The sequence below is a fragment of the Pseudorca crassidens genome, chromosome 5 (assembly GCF_039906515.1).
Source record: "Pseudorca crassidens isolate mPseCra1 chromosome 5, mPseCra1.hap1, whole genome shotgun sequence".
Classification (NCBI taxonomy): Eukaryota; Metazoa; Chordata; class Mammalia; order Artiodactyla; family Delphinidae; genus Pseudorca; species Pseudorca crassidens.
In genome coordinates, this window is record NC_090300.1 from 91,939,256 (window position 1) to 91,959,642 (window position 20,387).

The 20,387-nt window shown below is 40.7% G+C and overlaps 1 protein-coding gene and 1 long non-coding RNA gene across 3 annotated transcripts in view; one reads left to right on the plus strand and one right to left on the minus strand.

Annotated features, from left to right (window-relative positions):
- Positions 1–12,073, minus strand: part of NECTIN3 (nectin cell adhesion molecule 3) — a 145,695-nt gene extending 133,622 nt beyond the window's left edge. Inside the window, exon 1 of one of the 2 annotated variants that reach the window (XM_067738942.1) lies at positions 11,510–12,073. In XM_067738942.1, the coding sequence (XP_067595043.1) occupies positions 11,510–11,669 (160 nt within the window). In that variant the 5' untranslated portion in view covers positions 11,670–12,073. The remainder of the gene's footprint in view (positions 1–11,509) is intronic. The other variant, XM_067738941.1, reaches the window with a different exon arrangement.
- Positions 12,074–12,153: 80 nt separating this feature from the next.
- Positions 12,154–20,117, plus strand: LOC137225233 (uncharacterized). Its single transcript, XR_010943748.1, has 3 exons — positions 12,154–12,205; positions 19,264–19,312; positions 19,862–20,117. It is a non-coding gene; the product is annotated as an uncharacterized lncRNA (long non-coding RNA).
- The last annotated feature ends 270 nt before the right edge of the window (positions 20,118–20,387 follow it).

Below are 20,387 nucleotides of genomic sequence, written 5' to 3' on the forward strand. Positions count from 1 at the left end.
CCACTTGTACTAAATTACTAAGTCATCAATGCACTTCTCTTAACTACTAAATGTATTGGTCTATTTATCAAGTCAGAATTTGTTCCCAGATTATTTCTCCCCTCCCTCCTTCCCTCTTACCTAATCAAAGTACCTCAACCTTTTTTTTGTTTGGCTGCGCCAGGTCTTAGCTGCAGCATGCAGGATCTTTTTTAGTTGCGGCACGCGGGCTCTTAGTTGTGGCATGTGGGATCTAGTTCCCTGACCGGGGATTGAACCCGGGCCCCCTGCATTGGGAGCACAGAGTCTCAACCACTGGACCACCAGGGAAATCCCCAAAGTACCTCAACATTTAAAATTTTTTCCAGTCCGCTCCCTACTTCCCCTTCCTTCCTTTCTCTCTTCTCTTCTCCCCCCCCCCCACCTCCTCTCTCCTTTAAACAGCTTATCTAATCCAAATACCTGGATCCTGATAATTCCCAATTCCACATCCTCCCCCACTACCCTCTCAGAACAAATTTCCAACTACAGCTCTAAAATATGCCCCAGAGGCACAATTAAAATGCCTCCAAAAAGTTACCAAATCGATTCATCAATCCTTCTACTATACTTTTCTAGTCATTCAAGAGAGAAACATAAGTTCATATCCAACTCTTCTCTCCTCACCTATGATATCCAAACACCATGTTTGGATGGACAACACTATGGACATTATGGACAACAGCAATGGTTTTCCCTTTCACTTGTCTCTCATATCTCCCGTGTATCTTTTACCTTGCTATCAGAGCTATAAAATATTCTCAAATCACTGACAGACAATAGTTACCTGCCTTCAAAAGCTCCTCACTGCCTCCCACACGAAGTCTAATCTCCTCAGTATCAGCAAAGTATTTAAAATCTATGACTTCCCTCCATAAAGCTCATACTTGAACCACATGGAAACATTAATTCCTTCCGCAGAGTCCTCAGTCCAGTGATCTTTTCAGCCTGGAATGCTCTCTTTTCCACTGACTTCCCTCAGAAATGGAAAACTCTTCCTTCAAGGTTCAGCTAGAAAATTAGGTCTTATATTAAGTCTTCCTCCATTCCCAGTTAAACTGCTCCTTCTTCTGCAATCTCACAACACTTTATATTTCTAACATGAGACAATTCATTTTCCCTTGCGTTATGGATAGCTGTATTTGTAAAGCACTTTACTGCAGTTTAATAAGGATTTCATTTAATTTTCACAGCAACTCGATAAAGGAGCTATTATTTAGCTAAGTGTATAAGGACTGAAACAGGCAGAAAGCTTAAGTAACTGGGTATAAAACAGACACACACACACACACACACACACACACACACACACACACACACACACCCCATTTTCTAATTCCAAATCTGCTAACAATTAAATGTTACATTTCTTAAGGGCAAAGACCCCAAGGGTCCTAGCATAGCCCTTTCTGTGTAACAGGTGCTTTATGTTTTAATAAATATTCTCTCCCCTGTTTGAAATAACCCTGTTTTACCTGTCTGAACTCGAATCATTCTTTAAGATATAGCTCAAAAGTTTCAATTCCTCTAATTAGCATTCCCTGACTCTTCCAAGCCTTACTGATCTTCTTAGGCTGTATCATACTACTTGGTATGCTATTACAGATATCTAACACGCAGTTAGTCTTACAAATGGATTTATAAGCTTGGGAGCAGCCATCACATCTTATTCCACTGTGATATCCTCTACACTACCTATCACTTGGTTGGTGCTCTATCTATCATCTGTTCCCTGATTGATGTGCAATAGTCCCCAATCCATCCCCTGCTTCAATCTGTAAACCTTTTATTTTTTGCATTACAGGTATAGATCAACTGTTGTGATTAATTAAAACGTTGTCATATTTTGACAGTAAATATTATTCAACCCACTCTTGAAATTTAAAGCACACAAGTCAAGGAAGTATTTTAATCATTTCATGGGAGAAAAGTCAAGAGTGACTATTTTAGATGACTGTAGAGGGCAGCAAAGCAACAGTAGTATCCTCAAAGAAAAATAATGTATTTTTCTTAGGGAACTTCAGATTTGTTTTTATATTTTAACAGATGCTGTTAGTGTTAAAGCTTTTACAAGAGACTTTTTAACATGTTGTATAAAAGTTTCACCAGCTACTTATATATTTAAACATTTTCACTATCAGTTATAAACATAACAAAAATATATGAAAGCCCAGATCCTTTTATACACATATGTAAAATAAGTTTGATAAACAATGCATGGTTTCAAAATAGCCTCCATAATTGCTACCTCTTTTAAAAATCTTTAAATAAAAGTCGACAATGTTTTTCATTGAAAAATGTAAAAATCTATCTTAAATACAGAAAAGAGTGTCAACAGTCTAAACAGTCTTATTTCTTGCTAGGAAAGATGTTTTCATTAGTATTACTAATTCTAGCCCTGATATACCTTCTTTTTGTCATTCAACTGAAAAGACTATACCAGCTTTAAAAGAAAAATAACGAATCTTTGACACTGTACTAGTGTACAACAAACAGAAGGTAACAATTTAAGAAGAGTTTCTTACTGTTATTTCAAAGTTAAAATTCACTCTGGTTTTAATGTGGACTAGGCAAATGAAACTATGTCATCAAAATAATCACATATTTATAACCTCAGAATTGCTTATAGGAATAGGGAAGCTACTATAAAAGTTGATGTTCAATACATCTGCACTATTTGCATATGTTCCTCAAAGTTTTTGTTGGTGGTAATGTTTTACCTCCTTTAAGTTTAACAAGCAGAAATCAGAGATTTGGATTTACAGTAGCTGCTACAGCAATTAATATATGCAGACTCATGGTTTAGTGAAAAATGCTATAACGTTTTAGCCCTGCCCTCAATGAGAAGGATAGAACTGTTAGCTATGTACCTTCTCCCATCTGAATCTCTTCAGTAAAAAATAAATAAATAGAGAGCCTTTTTAAAAATTGTGCATTTAAAATAAAGGAACCAGGGTATCACTAAGCAGATTTAAATAAAAGATAGACTATTGTCTGACTTAGTTAACATTAAATTGAACTTATAACCATGAATGATTATCTCTAATCTAAATCAAATTAGAAGGGAGTTTGGAGTTCATAATGACAAGGACACTTGTGAAATGAAATCTTAATCTACCCCACAGTAGCTATGACTAAATTAGATATCATATTAATAAGTTTTGAAACCCATGGCCTCAGATATTTTAGTAGTAACAATCATGTCTATCATGGATAACTCATAGAAAGAGTCACTATATGAAATTCATCTTACCACAGTTTCCCAGTACTAACATTTATTTCATTAATACTTTTGTATTTCCTCTGAAATGAAGCAATTAGAAGAGTCCAGCACGCTCTTAATTATATATAATGTTCTCAAATGCTAAGTTGGAGTCCTAGCTGTGTACACCTATTTTTATATCTGCCTCTTGATTTTTTTCATGTCCTTCCCAATAACAGCACTGGTACACTTCCATTACAAAAGAGAATAGCTATCTTAAATAAACCCACTCTATTCCTAAAACTCAGACCCAGAGTGTGATGTGTTATACATAAAGTGAGGTATATCCCACAGAAGCTGCTTAAACTACATATACCCTGGGGTAAATAATACACCGCTAATTTTGCCATACCAAAGAGGAAGAATTGTATTCCTCCTAGGTCAATTTCGCAAATACCTCAGATTCAAAATGGGTAACACAAAGGCGAGTAAAGAGACAGAGATAAAGAAAGCAAAAGGAATTTCTGGAAAAAAGAAAAGCCAACAAAGAATTTTCTCACCAAGTAACGTCTTTAAAGCCTATCAACCTTTTCTAGTTAATTAAATAAATGAGTTATATGTATATTTTATATATATATATATATATATATATATATATATATATATATATATTCATTCCTCCCCTATCTTGTAAGGTACAGATAGAAGCAACGTCAACATAATATCAAATATACAAAGCTCTCTAAGGATGTATTTCCTATAGCATGTCCTGTACAACAAAGCTTCTGCAGCATAACAGGTTGTTTAATTACACTGCAAAAGAGAATATTTTACTAAAGAATTTCTTAAACCATTAATAAACTAATGCACATACTGACTTTCCATGATGGTTAGTTTTTCCCATTCCCAAGTGTATTCAACCACAGTTCTTTCTCCCAAAAACATATCTTCTGAGACTAGTGTTCTATTAAACACTTCGGCAAACATTGCTCTAAACTTAAAAGCATGAAAAAATGAACACAATTTGCTCGAGGGACTAAGGATTTGAAAGATAGCTAGCATCAGATAGGAAATGAAGTCAAATCCAGAAAAGTTTTTGTAGTTACTTATTACAGCTATTATTCTGCATTATTATTTTATTTCAACATGGAAGATGAAATCATAAACCGAGTATTCTCTTGATACCATTTTGTTGTATAGCAAATTTGGTCAATTCCTTAAAGTTATTAACAGGGCAAAAAAAGCAAATGTTTGGGAGCAAAACTTACCACCCCACAACGTCTCTTTGGCACACGATTATTTTGAGCTGAAAACAATCAAGGCCCAAAAGACTCAGGAAGAAACTTTGACCTTCCCCCTAACTGCTTAAAAAAATTTAGATAGTGGGCCTATTCCTGGAATTGAGCTATCACCAGAGATATCTGCAAAAAGTACAGGCTAAGTGTGGTGGGGAAACTCAGCAGGGCCTAGAGATCAGAGTCCACTCTGTGTCCCATAGTCTCTGCAAGGCCCAGCAAAAATTTGTTTACCAAACATTTGCTTTTCCATCTTCATGTGAATTGCCTTTCTCCCCTTTGAAGTCCCAAATCGCCACCCCCAGTACCCTCTTTTGTCTTCAGCGGAAGTTGGTATTTAAGGTGAGGGTTTCTGGCAGTTTTCCTGGGTCTCTTCCATGTATACATGCCCTTAAATTTTTGTTTGATTTTCTCCTGTTAATCTGTCTCATGTCAATGTAACTCTTAGACCAGCCAGAAGAACCTAGAAGGGTAGAGAAAAATTTCTTCCTCCCTGACATGTTAAAACCTATATAGTTTACAAAAAAACTTGTGTTTATTCTGTGATGCACGCTGATGACATACAGTGAAGCCTGAGGCAAGGTTTTTACTGCAAAGAGCACACACCACAAAACAACTTACAATTAAATTACTAGATAATGAATAAAAAGAGTAACTACTTTATAAAGAAGAAAAGCTCACTGTATGAAAGAAGTGGTAAGGCAAGGCTTTACCGAGAAAATTAATTTTAAACTGGGCGCTTCAGAATTTGAGTAGGTAGGAAGAGTAATAACATTTTAGGCCTTATGAGTAAGAGCTAGAGAAGGGCATAACCTACTTAGACCTGCACTGTCCAATATGGTAGCCACCAGCCATACCTGACTACTGAGCACATGAAATATAGCTTATCCAAACAACAATCTGTAAGTGTAAAACACATCAGATTTCAGACTTCCTACAAAAATAAAAAAGGTAAAATACCTCAATTCTTTAATATCAACTGCATGCTAAAATGATAACATTTTGGTTATACTGTGTTAAATAAAGTATATTAAGATTAGTTTCACCTGTTTCTTTTATCACTTTTTTAATGTGGCACCATAACTTAAAATTATGTATATAGTTCACATTACTTCTATTGGACAGTGCTGGTTTAGACTAAATTTTATTTTTCTATTAAGCACTTGAAATAAAGAAATTTGAGTGCCCACTACATGCCTAGCACATGAGGGTACAACAGTGAACAAAATAATGACCATATCTGGTCAAATCATATATAAAAATGCTGTAAAAATAGCACCCATCCAGGGAAGAAACAATCATCTGAAGATGTCACTCAAAATACAAATGCCCCAATCATCAGGCTCCACTCCCCACTCTCCACTTGCAAAAAATGTTGATCCAGTAAGTCCATAGCGGGGCCTGGAATGTTCTTTTGAAAAAGATTTCCTAGAAACTAGGATCTGAACCTATCCACGTACCCTACATTTGCTGACCTTGGCTAGCTGAGAATAGTGATTTATAGACAACCCTCTTTTAAAAATTTTACTTCTTCTGAAGAAACCTGAGAGCTTAAAGTAAAGAGCCTCTACTGGTACAATAGCCAACCTATCTAAAAGAGCAAGTTTGATTTTTTTTGTACTTTTTCTGGCAGCACCCTGTGGCACGCAGGATCTTAGCTCCCCCACCAGGGATTGCAACTATGCCCCCGGCACTGGGAGCTCAGAGTCTTAACCACCAGGGGACAGCCAGGGAAGTCCCTTTCTTTTTTTTTTTTAACTATTAAAGTTAAAAGAAAACAAGTAAAGTTAAAAAAAAAGAAGAAACTATTACAACCTCTCCTATCTATAGAGTCACATGTATAATTTACTATCTTACACCTACAAAATAATCGTCAGAAACGCTGAAAAGCATACTATCAACTCTTAGTCATTTAAACCAGTTATGAGCTGGTATGTTTTTACACATGCCTCAAATTCCAGTTTATGAATATCTACTCATAACGCTACAAGGTACTTCCTTCCTACTGATCTTAATTAGCAGAATGAATGTTGGGCAATTAATAGGGTTACAAGAAAAATAACCTCCTTGGATGTTATATTAAAGAGAACATGTAAAAGTCATAATGTAAGTATGCAATACAATATCCTTTCCAAAACAACTATAGTACCTGCAATATGGCTGTATCTAGACTTATAGGGGGCAGCCCTCACTAAAATTTTAAATACACAACTTTATTTATGTAAATAATTAAACTATGTCAGAGCCTTACAGAAAAATCATAAGTTTAGGAAAGCATATGGGTGCAAGACAATTTTAGATAAAAATATAAAAGGTAATCAAAAGTATGACATTAATGGTGCTTAGATTTTTAGATCTGAGTTCCTGGTACACAAAATAATTCCATTACTCACTTAAAGGTTATTTGATTTTATCCGACATTTACACAATAGCCATTATTAATCAAATGCCACATCTTTCACAAACCATACAGCCAGTACTGTCAATTTTATGAGGACTTTAATAGATTACAGAATATGCTATAGCAATATATTATTAACTCACTAATTTTTTAAGGGGTAAATTACAGAATGCCAAAATACTATTTTTTAACAAGGATATCACAGCCAGCTTCTCTTCAACAATTTTCAAATAATAGGCAAGAAGCCGTAAGTTCTATTCCTTAACTACACAGATGCAAAATGTGCATCAGTTGCTGAAATCAGTAAATATATATATATATATATATAAAAGCGTGACTAAACAAGGTAAAACGGTAAATACACACACACCCACAAATACGTAATTGCCCAGCTTTTTCCAATTCCTATTTCTGATTCTGTAGCTAAATGCAAAAAGGAAAATTTGGTCTTTTTTGCATCCTTTTAAATTTGGTTCACTTTCCAATCATATCTGTTTTGAATGCAGAAAGATTCATATGGGCAATATGTATTACAGGCTCCAACCTGAAACTACCAGTAACTTCATAGGGTAGAAGTGAAATCATGACTCCCTCTTCAACTCCACATTTTTCAATATAACCACTAACATTCTGGGTGATCGTATAGAACTGCCCAGTCCTAAAATGCATTCTACATCATTAAGGGATGATTCAACTAGGTTCCATACAACTACACCATTGAGTTAATTTCACTATATCCTACCATTCTGAAAGTTGGTCATCTGATTATTTACCTGAGGTAAATTTAACAAATATTTAAAGAGCACTGACTAGGCTATACACTGAAAGACATAAAGTACAAATACGGCAAGTCAATCAACTTGAAAACTCAATTATTCAAGTCATCAGCGTAGAATTTAAGAATGACAAATATTAGGTTGGTTGGTTTATAATGTGCAATAAAATAAATGCTAAAATTTGAATGTACATTCCATGCATTCTAAGTGTTTTATTTTATTCTTTCATTTAATCCTCTACAGGCAAGAGGACAAGAACTCTATAGGCAAACTGATATTAACCTTTTTTTGAAAAGACGAGAAACCTTAAGTTTACTGAGGTTAAATAACTTGCCAACAATTCACACAGCTAGTAAGTGGCAGTCATTTTTCAGAATAAAACTGTTTATTTAGCATCTAAATCATAAACTGCAGAGAGAGAGCAAACTTATTCCACCTACCACAATGTCTAATCTCAGTAAGAAAATCTAACTCAACTGAATTTTTTTAAGCAATTTTTTTTCTCAGTTTACACTAACATCTCTACCTAATGGGTTAGGTATCCTTCTTCTGGGTAACCCACAGTACACCTCATGCAGATCTCTATCATAAATACTGAGCTGTCCTATCCATCTGTTTACGTTATGTCTATCATACTGCTGTAAGCTCCCTGAAGCCAGGACTCTGCCTCATTCATGTTTTGTCCTCAAGTTCCTATCAAGCGCCATGAACATAGGGAGTTCTGAAAGTGCTGTTCAATGTTCAATCATCATATTAGATCTTTTTTCCATCACCTTCTAAATATCCATTTAAGATATAGCCCTGTTGAAAATGGAAAAAGTTGGAACTTAGGTCAAATAGTCTACCTTCTCTTTCATCAATACCGTATCCTAATATTCTCTACTCCTCAAGAAAAAATGTTGGAAGGGAAAGTAAGATAAATCTGATCACCTATGAACTGATTATTGCCATTATAAAGAAATATGGACTTCCATAATTAAATAAATGAGGTTTATATCAAGTCAGATAGTGTTGAAAAATCTAGTTCTCTTGACCTTTACACCTAGGACTTTCTTAGGCTTTAAAAAAAAAAACACACAAAAAAACCAAAAAACCAACCAACCCTGACAGTTGGTTAACCTGTAAAATTCTCATTTTAAAATTTCAGTTCTTCAAATAAGACAGATAATGTACACCCTCAAAACAGCAAATCTGATTAATTTTTTATAGCTTACAGAATATCATGTCTACCAGTTTGACTACGAGGGTTTTTACAGCAGTAAAATTAACATGACATAAAAATTATCTAGTGCTAATAGATGATATTGCAGAAGTGTAGCATAGTTAAGGCCATGCTAAATGTAAGCATAATATCAAAAATATCAGCAGCAAAAAAATAATAATAATAAATCTGTATGTGGTAAAAAAAAAAGTAAAGCATTCTGATTAACAAATCATATAGTCATCTCTTTAAAGCCTAAAAATCTTCTCAACTCTAAGACTAACAACTCCCACAACATTGTAAATCAACTATACCTCAATAAAATTTAAATAAATAAATAAATAAACAACTCAAACATCAGTACGTGCCAAACCTTGTTAAGCAGTACTATGAATATCAGACCAACGAACAGGTTACAAGAAAATTCCGTTTCCATACTTACTAAGTATCCATAAATCAGGACAACTGTGCCATATTCAAAGACTGAATTCTAAAATACAGGTTGATATTAAAAACTTGTCATAAGGGTTCACAAATTAGGGTGTTATAACACTATAAGCCCAAAAAAAGGAAGCTCTTTAAATGAGCAGTGCACAGTGACACAAAACTAGTGTCTGTCTCTACAACTACAAGCTGAGTTGACTCTAAAAACTTTAATTTACACCTCTCTAAATCACAGTCCATTTGCCTATACTACTTGAATTTTTAGGACTCTAAAATATCAAATCCCTCCAACAGCATATTATTGAAGAGATTTTTTTTAAGTCTTTTCTTCTTCCATGTGAAAACCAATGTGTTCCTTCAAAAAGTAATCAACATTTCACTTGCACATTCACTATGAAATTATTACCCGGGTTCAATTTCCTTGTATTAACTGTACATATTACCTTGCTTCAGTCTTCTACGGGGCTTTGCCTAGCTAGATAAAACTTTACTGGAGATACAAATATTCTCTCAGTCCTTAACACAATCTAAGTCAGAACAGTAAACTGTTAACATCCACTCCCACCTTCCTCCCACCTAACTGTAATCCACAACCCTCCTGAATGGAAAAGAAGGTACACAAATTCAATCTAGAATCTCGCATCAATCTAAAGCGGTAACAGCATTAAGACTTATGTAGTGGAACCAAACATCTGGGGAGAGGGACTACAGAAACAATGTAGATTAGTTAACATGCCATCTATCATGCTATACTCTAAATCAGAACGTGTCATTACAGTGCTTGAAACGTGACGGTGATTTGGTAGTGGAAATTCTCAGCCTATAAGAGGCACTCAATCTTTTGAAAATTTTGCCTCCCTCATAACCAGCTAGCCTGACACACCTACACGGTACAGGGGTACAGGATTCTCTTTCTTCTAAATCACACCATCCAATAAATCCGCACACATCTCTCCTTGTAGTAAATACTGGTAAAACTCCTGGTTTCATTTAAGATTTCATTAAACACTGATATCCAACGCAGACTTAGGTACCAGTAAAAATGTCTCAGGTAAAACACGCTTTGAGCAAGCCTAAGTTTTCCTTCTGCACTTTCCTCACCAAGTAAGAGTCATCGAATGAATAACGTCCTGCAGTGTTCCGGTATTACCAAAAGACAGAGCCAGTCCCCAAAGACCGGTGGCCTTACTTTCCCACATCGCCGCCTTCCATTAAGGATCACTTAAGTCCACCTCTCTTGCATGAAACGGAGATCTTTCTTTTTCTGTTTTTTAAAGCTATTCTTAACAAGTAGGCTTCTAGTCTCTGATACCTAGGAAGTGAACTTACAAAGAGACTACCTCCCAAATATGACAAAACTATAAGACAACGTGGGAAGAAAGGGAAGAGGCGTGGGGCTTGTTTTGATCGGAACAGCTGGGGCACGGTCAATGCAATCAGGTATTTTACACATACATCGAAGTCCTGAGGACAAATAGCGTTTGCTAAAATAAACACAGTGAGACAGACGTCCCACAAACTGGAAGGCAGCGACGGACTCAATGCAAAGCGATCCAGAGGCTGCCAGGGCAGAAAGTGGCCGGAGGACCGAAGAAAACTGTAGGGGATGCTGCAGGGTGGGCTAACATGGTGCTTCTCCAGGGTGGAAGGCGATGAGGTGTGGGAACCCGAAGGCTTCATTCCGTCGAGCTCTGGTCCCTAAAGGTATCCTGGCTCACAGCTCAAGTTTCACCCGGGAAAAAAGGAGGCGGCAAACGTGCATCTCGTCACCTTAGCCCCAGCACATAAGTCCGCGCTCTCGGCTTCCTCCGCGAATAGGCGAGGAAGTAACGGTCCCCGGAGCAAACACGGAGGAGCCACGCGCACGAAGCACTCGGTGTCCGGGCGGAAAGCGCCGTCGCCGAACCCCAGCCCGCAGCGTGGGGAGCGGCGCGGCCGCGAGCGAGGAGAGCGGGCGGCCGGCGCCGCAGTCGCCGGCCCCGGCCCTTCCCCGGCCTCGCCCCAGGCGCGGCGAAAAGTTTCCAGCCAAAGTCCGCGGCACCCGCTCGCGCAGCCAACCGCCGAACACAACCGCTTCCCGCCCGGGAGAGCGGCCCACGCTGGCCCGGCCGCGGCCCCGGGACCCTCGGTCGCGCCTCCCTCAGCCCGCACCGGCCGCCGAGGTTCACCTACCACAGAGCCGGGAGAAGAGCAGCAGCGGGAAGAGCAGCAGCAGCAGCGGCGGTGGCGTCGGGGGCGGCAGCAGGAGCCCGGCCCCGGGGGGAGAAGCGGAGGAAAGTTGTGCTTTGCCGCCTACGGGACACAGCGGAGCCGGCCCCAGGGTCCGCGCCATCCCCCACCCTCCCCCCGGCCAGCTCGCTCTCCGGCCCCCCGGCTCCCCGGGCCCCGGCGCCTCTGGCTGTGGGCGGCGGCGGCGGCGGAAGGTCCGGTGCGCGCGTCCCTAACTCCCAGTTCTTGAGCCGTCACCGCCGGCTGACACTCTGCCGAGCACTCGCGGCTGCTTCAACTCCGCCGTCGCCGACGCCACTGCAGAGGCTGAGGCGGGAGCCGCCCGCCGCCGCCGCCGGCACCACCACCGCCACTCCCCTCCCCCCACCGGCACCCGCCCGCCTCGAACTCCTGGGAACTCGGAACGCACCACCCCGCCCGCACGGGAGGGGGAGAGGAAGCCGACCCTCAGAGCGCAGGGACTCGCCCGCGCAACTCGCGCTCACGTCTGATCCGGGAGTGAAAGCCCGACTCCTCCCACCCCGCCCTCCTACACACGCCCCTCCCCTTTCAAAAAAACCCAAAATCTCTTTTCTCCTCTTTGATAACGGGGTTTCTCCGAAAGCAGGGCTTTAAAGAGGACAGGAAAATCTGGAATAGGTTAGTAGGCCCCGCCCCTCGCGTTCCTGCTTCGTCCCCCTTCCCAGCGTTTCCAATGGTCTCGCCCACTCCACCCCTTGCTGGTCCACCGCGGCCCCTGCTCAGACCGAGGCGGAGGGCGGTGGGACAGTCTAGCTCGCAGCTAGGCTCCCCCGAGCGGCGCTCTCCCTCTGGCGGGGACCGGACGAGAGGCGGGGGAGGGGAAGGCACGATGGGGCTGTCTTTCCGTTGCACATGCGAAAGGTTCCTGTCTGGGAAGCTGGACATAGTGTGCCGGACTAGTCATCTCCCTCCTCGCCGAGGGCTGAAAGGAGAGACTTTCTCCTCCTTCCTGCTTCCCGGGACAGCTGAGCTCTCCGAATCCCTCCTTTCTTCCCAGCCCCACTTCCCCCCCAGTCTGCCGAGGCACGTTTGCACAGCCGTTTTTCTTGCCCCTTTCTCTGGGTGGGCAGTTTGGTGAAAGGGTCAACGGAGCCGGGAAAGGAGAGGGGCCCCAGAAGGTTTGCTTTTCTCTCTCTCGCTTCTTTGACCGCCAGGCTGTCCGCTATCCTCCCCCGGCGACTGGCAACAGGAGGCCTGGATTTCCCCGGTCGGAGTGCCTGTAGTGCCGTGGTGTTTTCCTTTGGTTTTGTTTCATTTGCATGTTCGCACGTGTAATTTTATTTTCACTGCCTGTTTTCCTATGAACTGATCGCGGGAAAGCGACCTCGGGAAGTGCTAAACACGTGCCCGTGAGAGGAGCGTCCGTGAACCACCACGACCCTCCTTCACCCCGGCAGCTGCTCGCCTTGACCTCTTTATTTGCCCGCCACGCACAGCCCTGGTGGCTTAACCTTGGAGCCACAACCATCGGCAGTTCTGCGGGGGTGGTGGACAGTTTCGACTGTCCTGAGGGGGGCTGGAGGCAGAGGACACAGGTTCTCAGTCCTGACACCATTAATTTTATGTTGGTCCTGCCGTCGCCTTCAGAGAGCCACAAATGTGCTCCAATAGGAAGAAAGTCAAACAAGGATTTAGCCGCCTGTCGCAGCTAAACTAATGCTTGTCTGACGCCAAGATCACGCTGTCCTCCCCCTTCAGTCACTAGGGTCTCCCCGACCTCCATCCACTGACTTACAATGTTTTACTCATCTCCAAGGCTACACACAGTTCTACCCCCTGCCCGCCGCTCTTTTTTCTTTCTTAATTTCCGCCTCCCAACCTCTCTTCCAGCGCTGGGTTAAAATACCTCTTTTCCTCCACCCCTTTTTTTTCTCTCTCGCAGTCTATGCCTGTTGCCTCTGTCGTCCCCTGTAAGCCTGTCTCCTGCAACCACTCCTTTCCATCACCTAGTTTCAGGATGCACTTAAGAAGAAACCTTGTCCTGCGTTGCTCCTAGAGATGCCCTGATGACGATCATAATTGACGAAATGTAGCTATTGTGACATTCCTCAGCTGTGCTGACACCACCGTTTCCCTTGAGAAAATTTCTTTTCCTATTTTCGCATTCCCTAAACCTAATTTCACAGTTAAATTTAGACAGAGCCCACTGCGCAGCGAGTAGCTAATTATCTGTTTAGATAGCACTTTAACACGTTGTTGATACTCAGTTAAATGTTAAACAACCAAAATTTTAATGTCCCTAGCAAATTTCATTACCGTAGCCTTTCCCTGATGGTTCTAGTCTCCAGGAAAAAAGTAATTTAGCCAACATTTGAAAAGGTGCCAAAGGCTTAATATGGGGGCCATAATGCAATTGCTACAGAGACCATGAGGGATTAGCAGGTTTAGTGCTTCTCAAAAGGATGATATGGAGCTTTAAAGAATATATTTCCTCCATATTTTGAGAATTGGATTAGTGGCATGCTATTCTCCTCTGACCTAAAGTGAAGAGTGCATGGAAGAGCAGTATTTATACATGTTATATGAGCATGAAAAGAACACCACGCTGGTGTTTTACGTGCATGCATGCATTATGTTTTAATAATAGTAATTTGTGTTAATGTATCATCTTCAGCCAGAGAAGTCAAAGCAGGAAATTACTATTATCCCTACTTGACAGCCAGAGGAACCTAGGTACAGAAGTTAAGTGCAAACACTACAAGCCATGTGTGGTGGTCTCGCCGCCAGAACCAAGTTCTTGCCTTCCAGTAGACACCACTGACCTCTCAAGATTCCTTTTAAAAAGTTAAAAACAAGTTGACTGAGTTAACTCAAACTTCTACTTTGGAAGTGTCCAGTCTCAAATTACATTCTCCTCAAATGAAGACATACCCACCTCAAGCTTTCCTGTAGGAAATTATTACTAGCTACAGAAAAAGATTTTATATTACGTGGTACAACTCACTTTCTTCAAGGGCCAGAATTATTGTTGTTTTTTTAAAAGGCTTTAACATGAGAGTATAACTGGATTATACCATTTTCAGGCATCTGACTTACAGATAAGTTCACCTTTATTGTTTGAGTGACAAATTGGTTGAAGGAAACTTAATCATAGCTAACATTAATATTTCTGGCACCATTGAACCCAAAGTATGCACGTATTTTCCAAGAAAAAAAAATTATCTGAACAAAAAGCAACATAATCCTAATGCCAACAGTGATTTCATTGTTTTGGGTTAAAAGTACTGATGGTGTCCGTCCCACTTTATGCCTTAAAGACTGTTGGCCAATTATTGAGTTTCATTAGCTCAACTAAAAAATGAAGGTCGACATCTCAAAAAAGACATAATTATGTACAGTTTTGGGCATTTTACATTTACTCAAATAATCCAAATTAAAGGTTTGAGGCTACTAGAATTTCATAGCTGACTCTAAAAGAAGTATTTTTTAGTAGAGGTGGACTATTATGTATGTACTTCAGCTAGTCCTTTTACCATCAGCAATTTTTTTTATAACCTGCTACGTGAAGAAGTATAGCTTTTCCCTCAGTGGAAGAGATGAGCAATGCTTTGTGGAATGTTTGAATTGGCACTATATTTGACAGTAAGTTGACGTTACCCAGCTAGAATCACAGTCTTTTATAGCAGAACTATGCAAATAGTTAAAAACAAACTGTAAACCCACAAAAAAGTCCACCCACTTTAATCAAATACAGCTATTTCCTACTGAAAAGATCTTCCCCCATATATTCATACTGCTTTCTCCGTCTTATTTCCTTTGGGTCTTTGCTCAAATTGCATTCTATCATTGAGATCATCTATGACTACGCCATATGAAAGAGCTGTCCCCATCTCCAATCCCTATTTCCCACACACACAACTTGCTTTATTATCTCCATCGCACTTACCATGTGACACATTATATCTTTATATATTGTCTGTTTTCCCTTCACTAGAAGGACAGTTCCCCAAAGATGGGCAGGGACCTATTTACTTTTTCACTGTTGAAACCCAACCACCTAGAACCGTATCTGCCATATAGCTCCCAGATTGGATGATTAAATGATAACTGTAGTGACATAGCATACTCCAGTGCATATCTAATGGAAGACAGACTCAACAGAAGAATATTAATTTTTTAAGGTCTTGAGTATATGATCATGTTGAATTTTTCAAGCTGCGAGACGTTTACTCTAACTGACCATGGCTTAACACTCTTGATTTAATTGCTCTTAGTGCTACTTATTAAGCTATCATCTCTCCACTCCATATTCACTCTTAATACTGGGGCTGGGGCTGTGCAAACATATGTCTTCTTTGCCAGTTATTGATAGGTTCGATCAACAGAAGTCATTAGAGGGAGGGTGGTAGGTAGGGGTTGGGGAGAAGACATTTGTTCCATCCTGTTTGCTTCCTGCTATCAGCATCACCTCAGTAGCAATAGCCCTTCTTCCTGTCATCAGCAGTTGGCTCCAGCCTCCCGCTTTTACATTGTAAGAACCCGACTCATCACAACACATCAGAGTCACCAGCACCAGCTAGGCTATGCCTACTTCTCAAAGACCCATGCCCTAGCCAGCGAGATCTGTTCTCTGAGTTTCTTAGTTCTAATAACCCAAAATTTTCCCTTTGTTTCCCTAGCCTTAAGGTGGTAACGGCTTCCTACGTTACATATCTCTGAATCACCTCAGTGTTCCCCTTTTTGGCATGGAGCCTCCCCTTCATGCCCTGTGTAACAATGCCCTATTATTAAGTTCCCTAGGTGACATAATATAGTTTCTGTTTTCCTGATTGAACTTTGATTGATGCTGTATTTTTCGGTGACTATTTCCCAAAACTTTCCCTTATAACAGTTATTTTTCTGTAAGTCAAACTGTTTAAAATCACAGAGCCCACATCAATCTGTCAATTAATAGAAATAAAAGCAATAAGGCAAATGAGCAAAATTTGTTCTATTTCATTGACAATAATCCAAGTTAAGCAGAGGCGGGTTTGAAAGAAGTAAATTTGGAGGTAATTAGGCTGGTGTGTTAGTCATATATGCGTATGATTTGGGTGTTTTTTGGTTGATGTTCCTGATCTAGATCATGGTAAAGACAAATAGAAATTTGAAATATTAGGTTGTTTAGATTTATTTTACAGACCTTGATTGCCCTTGAGAATCATTATGAAACTAAAAGATAAGAGGATTACATGGGGACTTCCCTGGTGGCGCAGTGGTTGAGAGTCCGCCTGCCGATGCAGGGGACACGGGTTCGTGCCCTGGTCCGGGAAGATCCCACGTGCCACGGAGCGGCTGGGCCCGTGAACCATGGCCGCTGAACCTGCCCGTCCGGAGCCTGTGCTCCGCAATAGGAGAGGCCACAACAGTGAGAGGCCCGCGTACCGGAAAAAAAAAAAAAAAAGAGGATTACTTGGGAAAAGAAGAATTGAACTTCTCTCTTAAACCTACAATGAGAACATACATCACATAGCTATCTAAAGGCTAACTCTATTTATAATATACAACTCTTTGTAGGGGCACTAGTGTTCCAAAGAATACAGTTTTAGGCACTGATATTCAGGTAGGTTAAATAAAAGGGTAGGGCAATCGAGCAAACATGATTGAGCTCTTATATGCTGAAGTTTACGTAAGGTGTTGGGAATGGAAAAACTCAAGTCCTGACCCCAAATACCAATAATAGTATTCTTGCAAACAGTGGAGGGATGTACAATATAGCAAAGAGCAGAAGATGAGTCTCAGGTCTGCCTAAAAGAGACTGAGAAACCCTAACAGCAAAGGTAACACTTGAACAGTCATTTATTTTTTTGTCTGTGCTGGGTCTTTGTTGCTGTGCGCAGGCTTTCTCTAGTTGTGGAGAGCGGGAGCTACTCTTCGTTGTGGTGTGTGGGCTTCTCACTGTGGTGGCTTCTCTTGCTGCAGAGCACCAGCTCTAGGCACGCAGGCTTCAGTAGTTGTGGCTCACAGGCTCTAGAGCTCAGGCTCAGTAGTTGTGGCGCATGGGCTTAGTTGTTCTGCGGCATGTGGGATTTTCCCGGACGAGGGCTTGAACCCATGTCTCCTGCATTGGCAGGCAGATTCTTAACCACTGCGCCACCAGGGAAGCCCCTCCTTGTTTTTTTTTTAATTGAGGTAAAATTGGTGTATAACATTATATAAGTTTCAGGTGTACCACATTATAATTTGACATCTGTATACACAATAAATTGATCACCACCAAAGATCTAATTACCATCCACCACCATGCTTTTTTTTTTTTCAGATTCCATGTATGAGTGAAATCATTTGGTATTTATCTTTCTCCATCTGATTTATTTCACATAATGTAATACCCTCAAAGTCCCTCCAGTTTGTCACAAATGGCAAGATTTCATTCTTTCTTAATGGCTGAGTAGTATTTGAACAGTTTTAAAGAATAACTAGGAGTTTGCCACATGGATGGCATGAAAGCAGCTGAGGGGATATAAGAATGACAGATGGAAGGTTACAGAGGCATGACAGAGAATGATGAAACCACAAGTATTTCTGTGCTGCCAGAGGGTAACATGCAAAGGGAAGTTAGGGGAAAAGGTAAAAATGAAGTTAGGTAGGTAGGAAGGAATTTTTTTAAACCTTATAAAGAAGTTTGGATTTTATCTGGTATGTCATGTGAACACTTGAAGAACTTCGAGTAGGGGAATGACAAGGTTAGGTTTGCTAGAAAAGTCATAGAACAGTGTAAAGGTGAGGATGGATGGGTTGTCAGGGGATTTAGGAGAGGTAGAAGCAGAAATTTAGTAAGGAAGTGGTAGGGAGAAGAGAGAATGAAAGTGTGAACTTGAGCAGTGATAAAGTGGATGGAAAGGAGAAAATGAATTCAGGGGAATTTTAGTATTTTAGAACAAAATAGTTTCTTCCCCCAGTGGTTTGAATGTGTGCTAAAATATAGTAACATAGGAAACCGAGGGAAACAGGAGGTAAAAGACACATGAGTAAGAGGATGAAAAGGGATGGAAAGAGAAACACTCAAAAAAAGTAATGAAAATATGGGTAGAAGCAGAGGGATATTAAAAGAAGACAGAAAATGGAGAAGAAAATGGGTGGGCGAAGATCAAATGGCAAAGGTTGAAATAACATAACTGACTTTTTTAATTATTGGGCAAATTTTATAATTTACTTCCACTTTATATTATTCCTTTGATTCTTATGGATGTGTCTCAGGTTGCTGAAACATCCAGTACCATTTCTTTTATATTATCATTAATCAATAAATAATTATTGAATGGAAGGGAGGGAAAAGAGTGGAGTTGTATGAGTTGCCCATTCTTCTTACTTGGTGCCCTGCAGTAAAGCCTGTACTTTCCTTCACCACAACCTGGTGTTAGTAGATTGGCTTTGCTGCATAGTGGGCAAAAATGGTCAGAGAGATACAAAGTTACTGGTTTTATAGATAGAGGAAAGGGACAATAAGGCAAGGCATTTGGCAGTGCTTGGAAGATGGAAAAGATAAAGACATGGATTCTCCCCTAGAGCCTCCAGAAAGGAATGCTCATGCCTTGATTTTAGCCAGACCTGTGCTCTACTCCTGATGTAGAGAACTGAAAGATAATGAATTTGTGTTGTTGTAAACCATTGAGTCTGTGGTAATTTGTTACAGCAATAGTAGAAAACTAATTGTGACATAATGAGAAATACACATTTGTTCTTCTTCTCTCCAGTTCCTGGCACAGAGGTCCTGTAATGCTTGGAATTTCCTGAATGACATGGGTGAGAGGAGTGCTTTTTTTTTTTTTTTTTTAACATCTTTATTGGGGTATAATTGCTTTACAATGGTGTGTTAGTTTCTGCTTTATAACAAAGTGAATCCGTTATACATATACATATGTTCCCATATCTCTTCCCTCTTGAGGAGTGCTTTTTGTTATTTATAATAAGCCCCTTTCAACCATTAGTGTGCTTATGCTAATGAGGTGACTGGGGGATTTGGGCTGGTTGTCAGAGAAACCAACCCAGTGATTAGAGGGTTGGAAGTTTCAGTCCCACCCCACTCCCAACCTCCAGGATGGGGAGAGAAGCTGGAGACTGACTTAGTCATCAATGACCAATGATTTAATCAATTATGTCAACTTGTAACAGGGAAGAAAAAAATCTGACTCCATGTTGGATCTGTTTCTCTTACTTTAACCTTTGCTCTCAGTTGCTTTTTGTTACTATAATCACTAAAGGGGTGCTGTCTATAGCTATAAGCGTACATAATGGCCTCCCTCGGGGAACCCTGCCCCTGTGCCTAAATGTTAAACGAAAGTGCCCTTTTAGCTCACAGGGAAACATTCTGACCCTGCCCACCTGTGAATGGCTGCAAGAAAGAAGAAATTAACACATCCCCTCCCTGAGGCTGGCCAAGCCAGGAGATGTTTTGCAAGACATATGGCCTTTTTACTTTACTTCCTCACCTCCTCCCCATCTCTGTTCTGTAAAAGAAACTGGCATCCAGGCCCCGATAAGATGGTACTCAAGGACATTAGTCCTCTATCTTCTCAGACGACTACCTTTCTGAATAAAGTCGCTATTCCTTGCCTCAACACCTTATCTCCTGATTTATTTGCCTGTTGTGCAGCAAGCAGAGCGAGCTTGGACTCGGTAACAAACTTAATGAAACTTCTATTAAAAACTCTAAACTCAGGCTTCCCTGGTGACGCAGTGGTTGAGAGTCCGCCTGCCGATGCAGGGGACACGGGTTTGTGCCCCGGTCCGGGAAGATCCCACATGCCGTGGAGCGGCTAGGCCCGTAAGCCATGGCTGCTGAGCCTGCGCGTCCGGAGCCTGTGCTCCGCAACGGGAA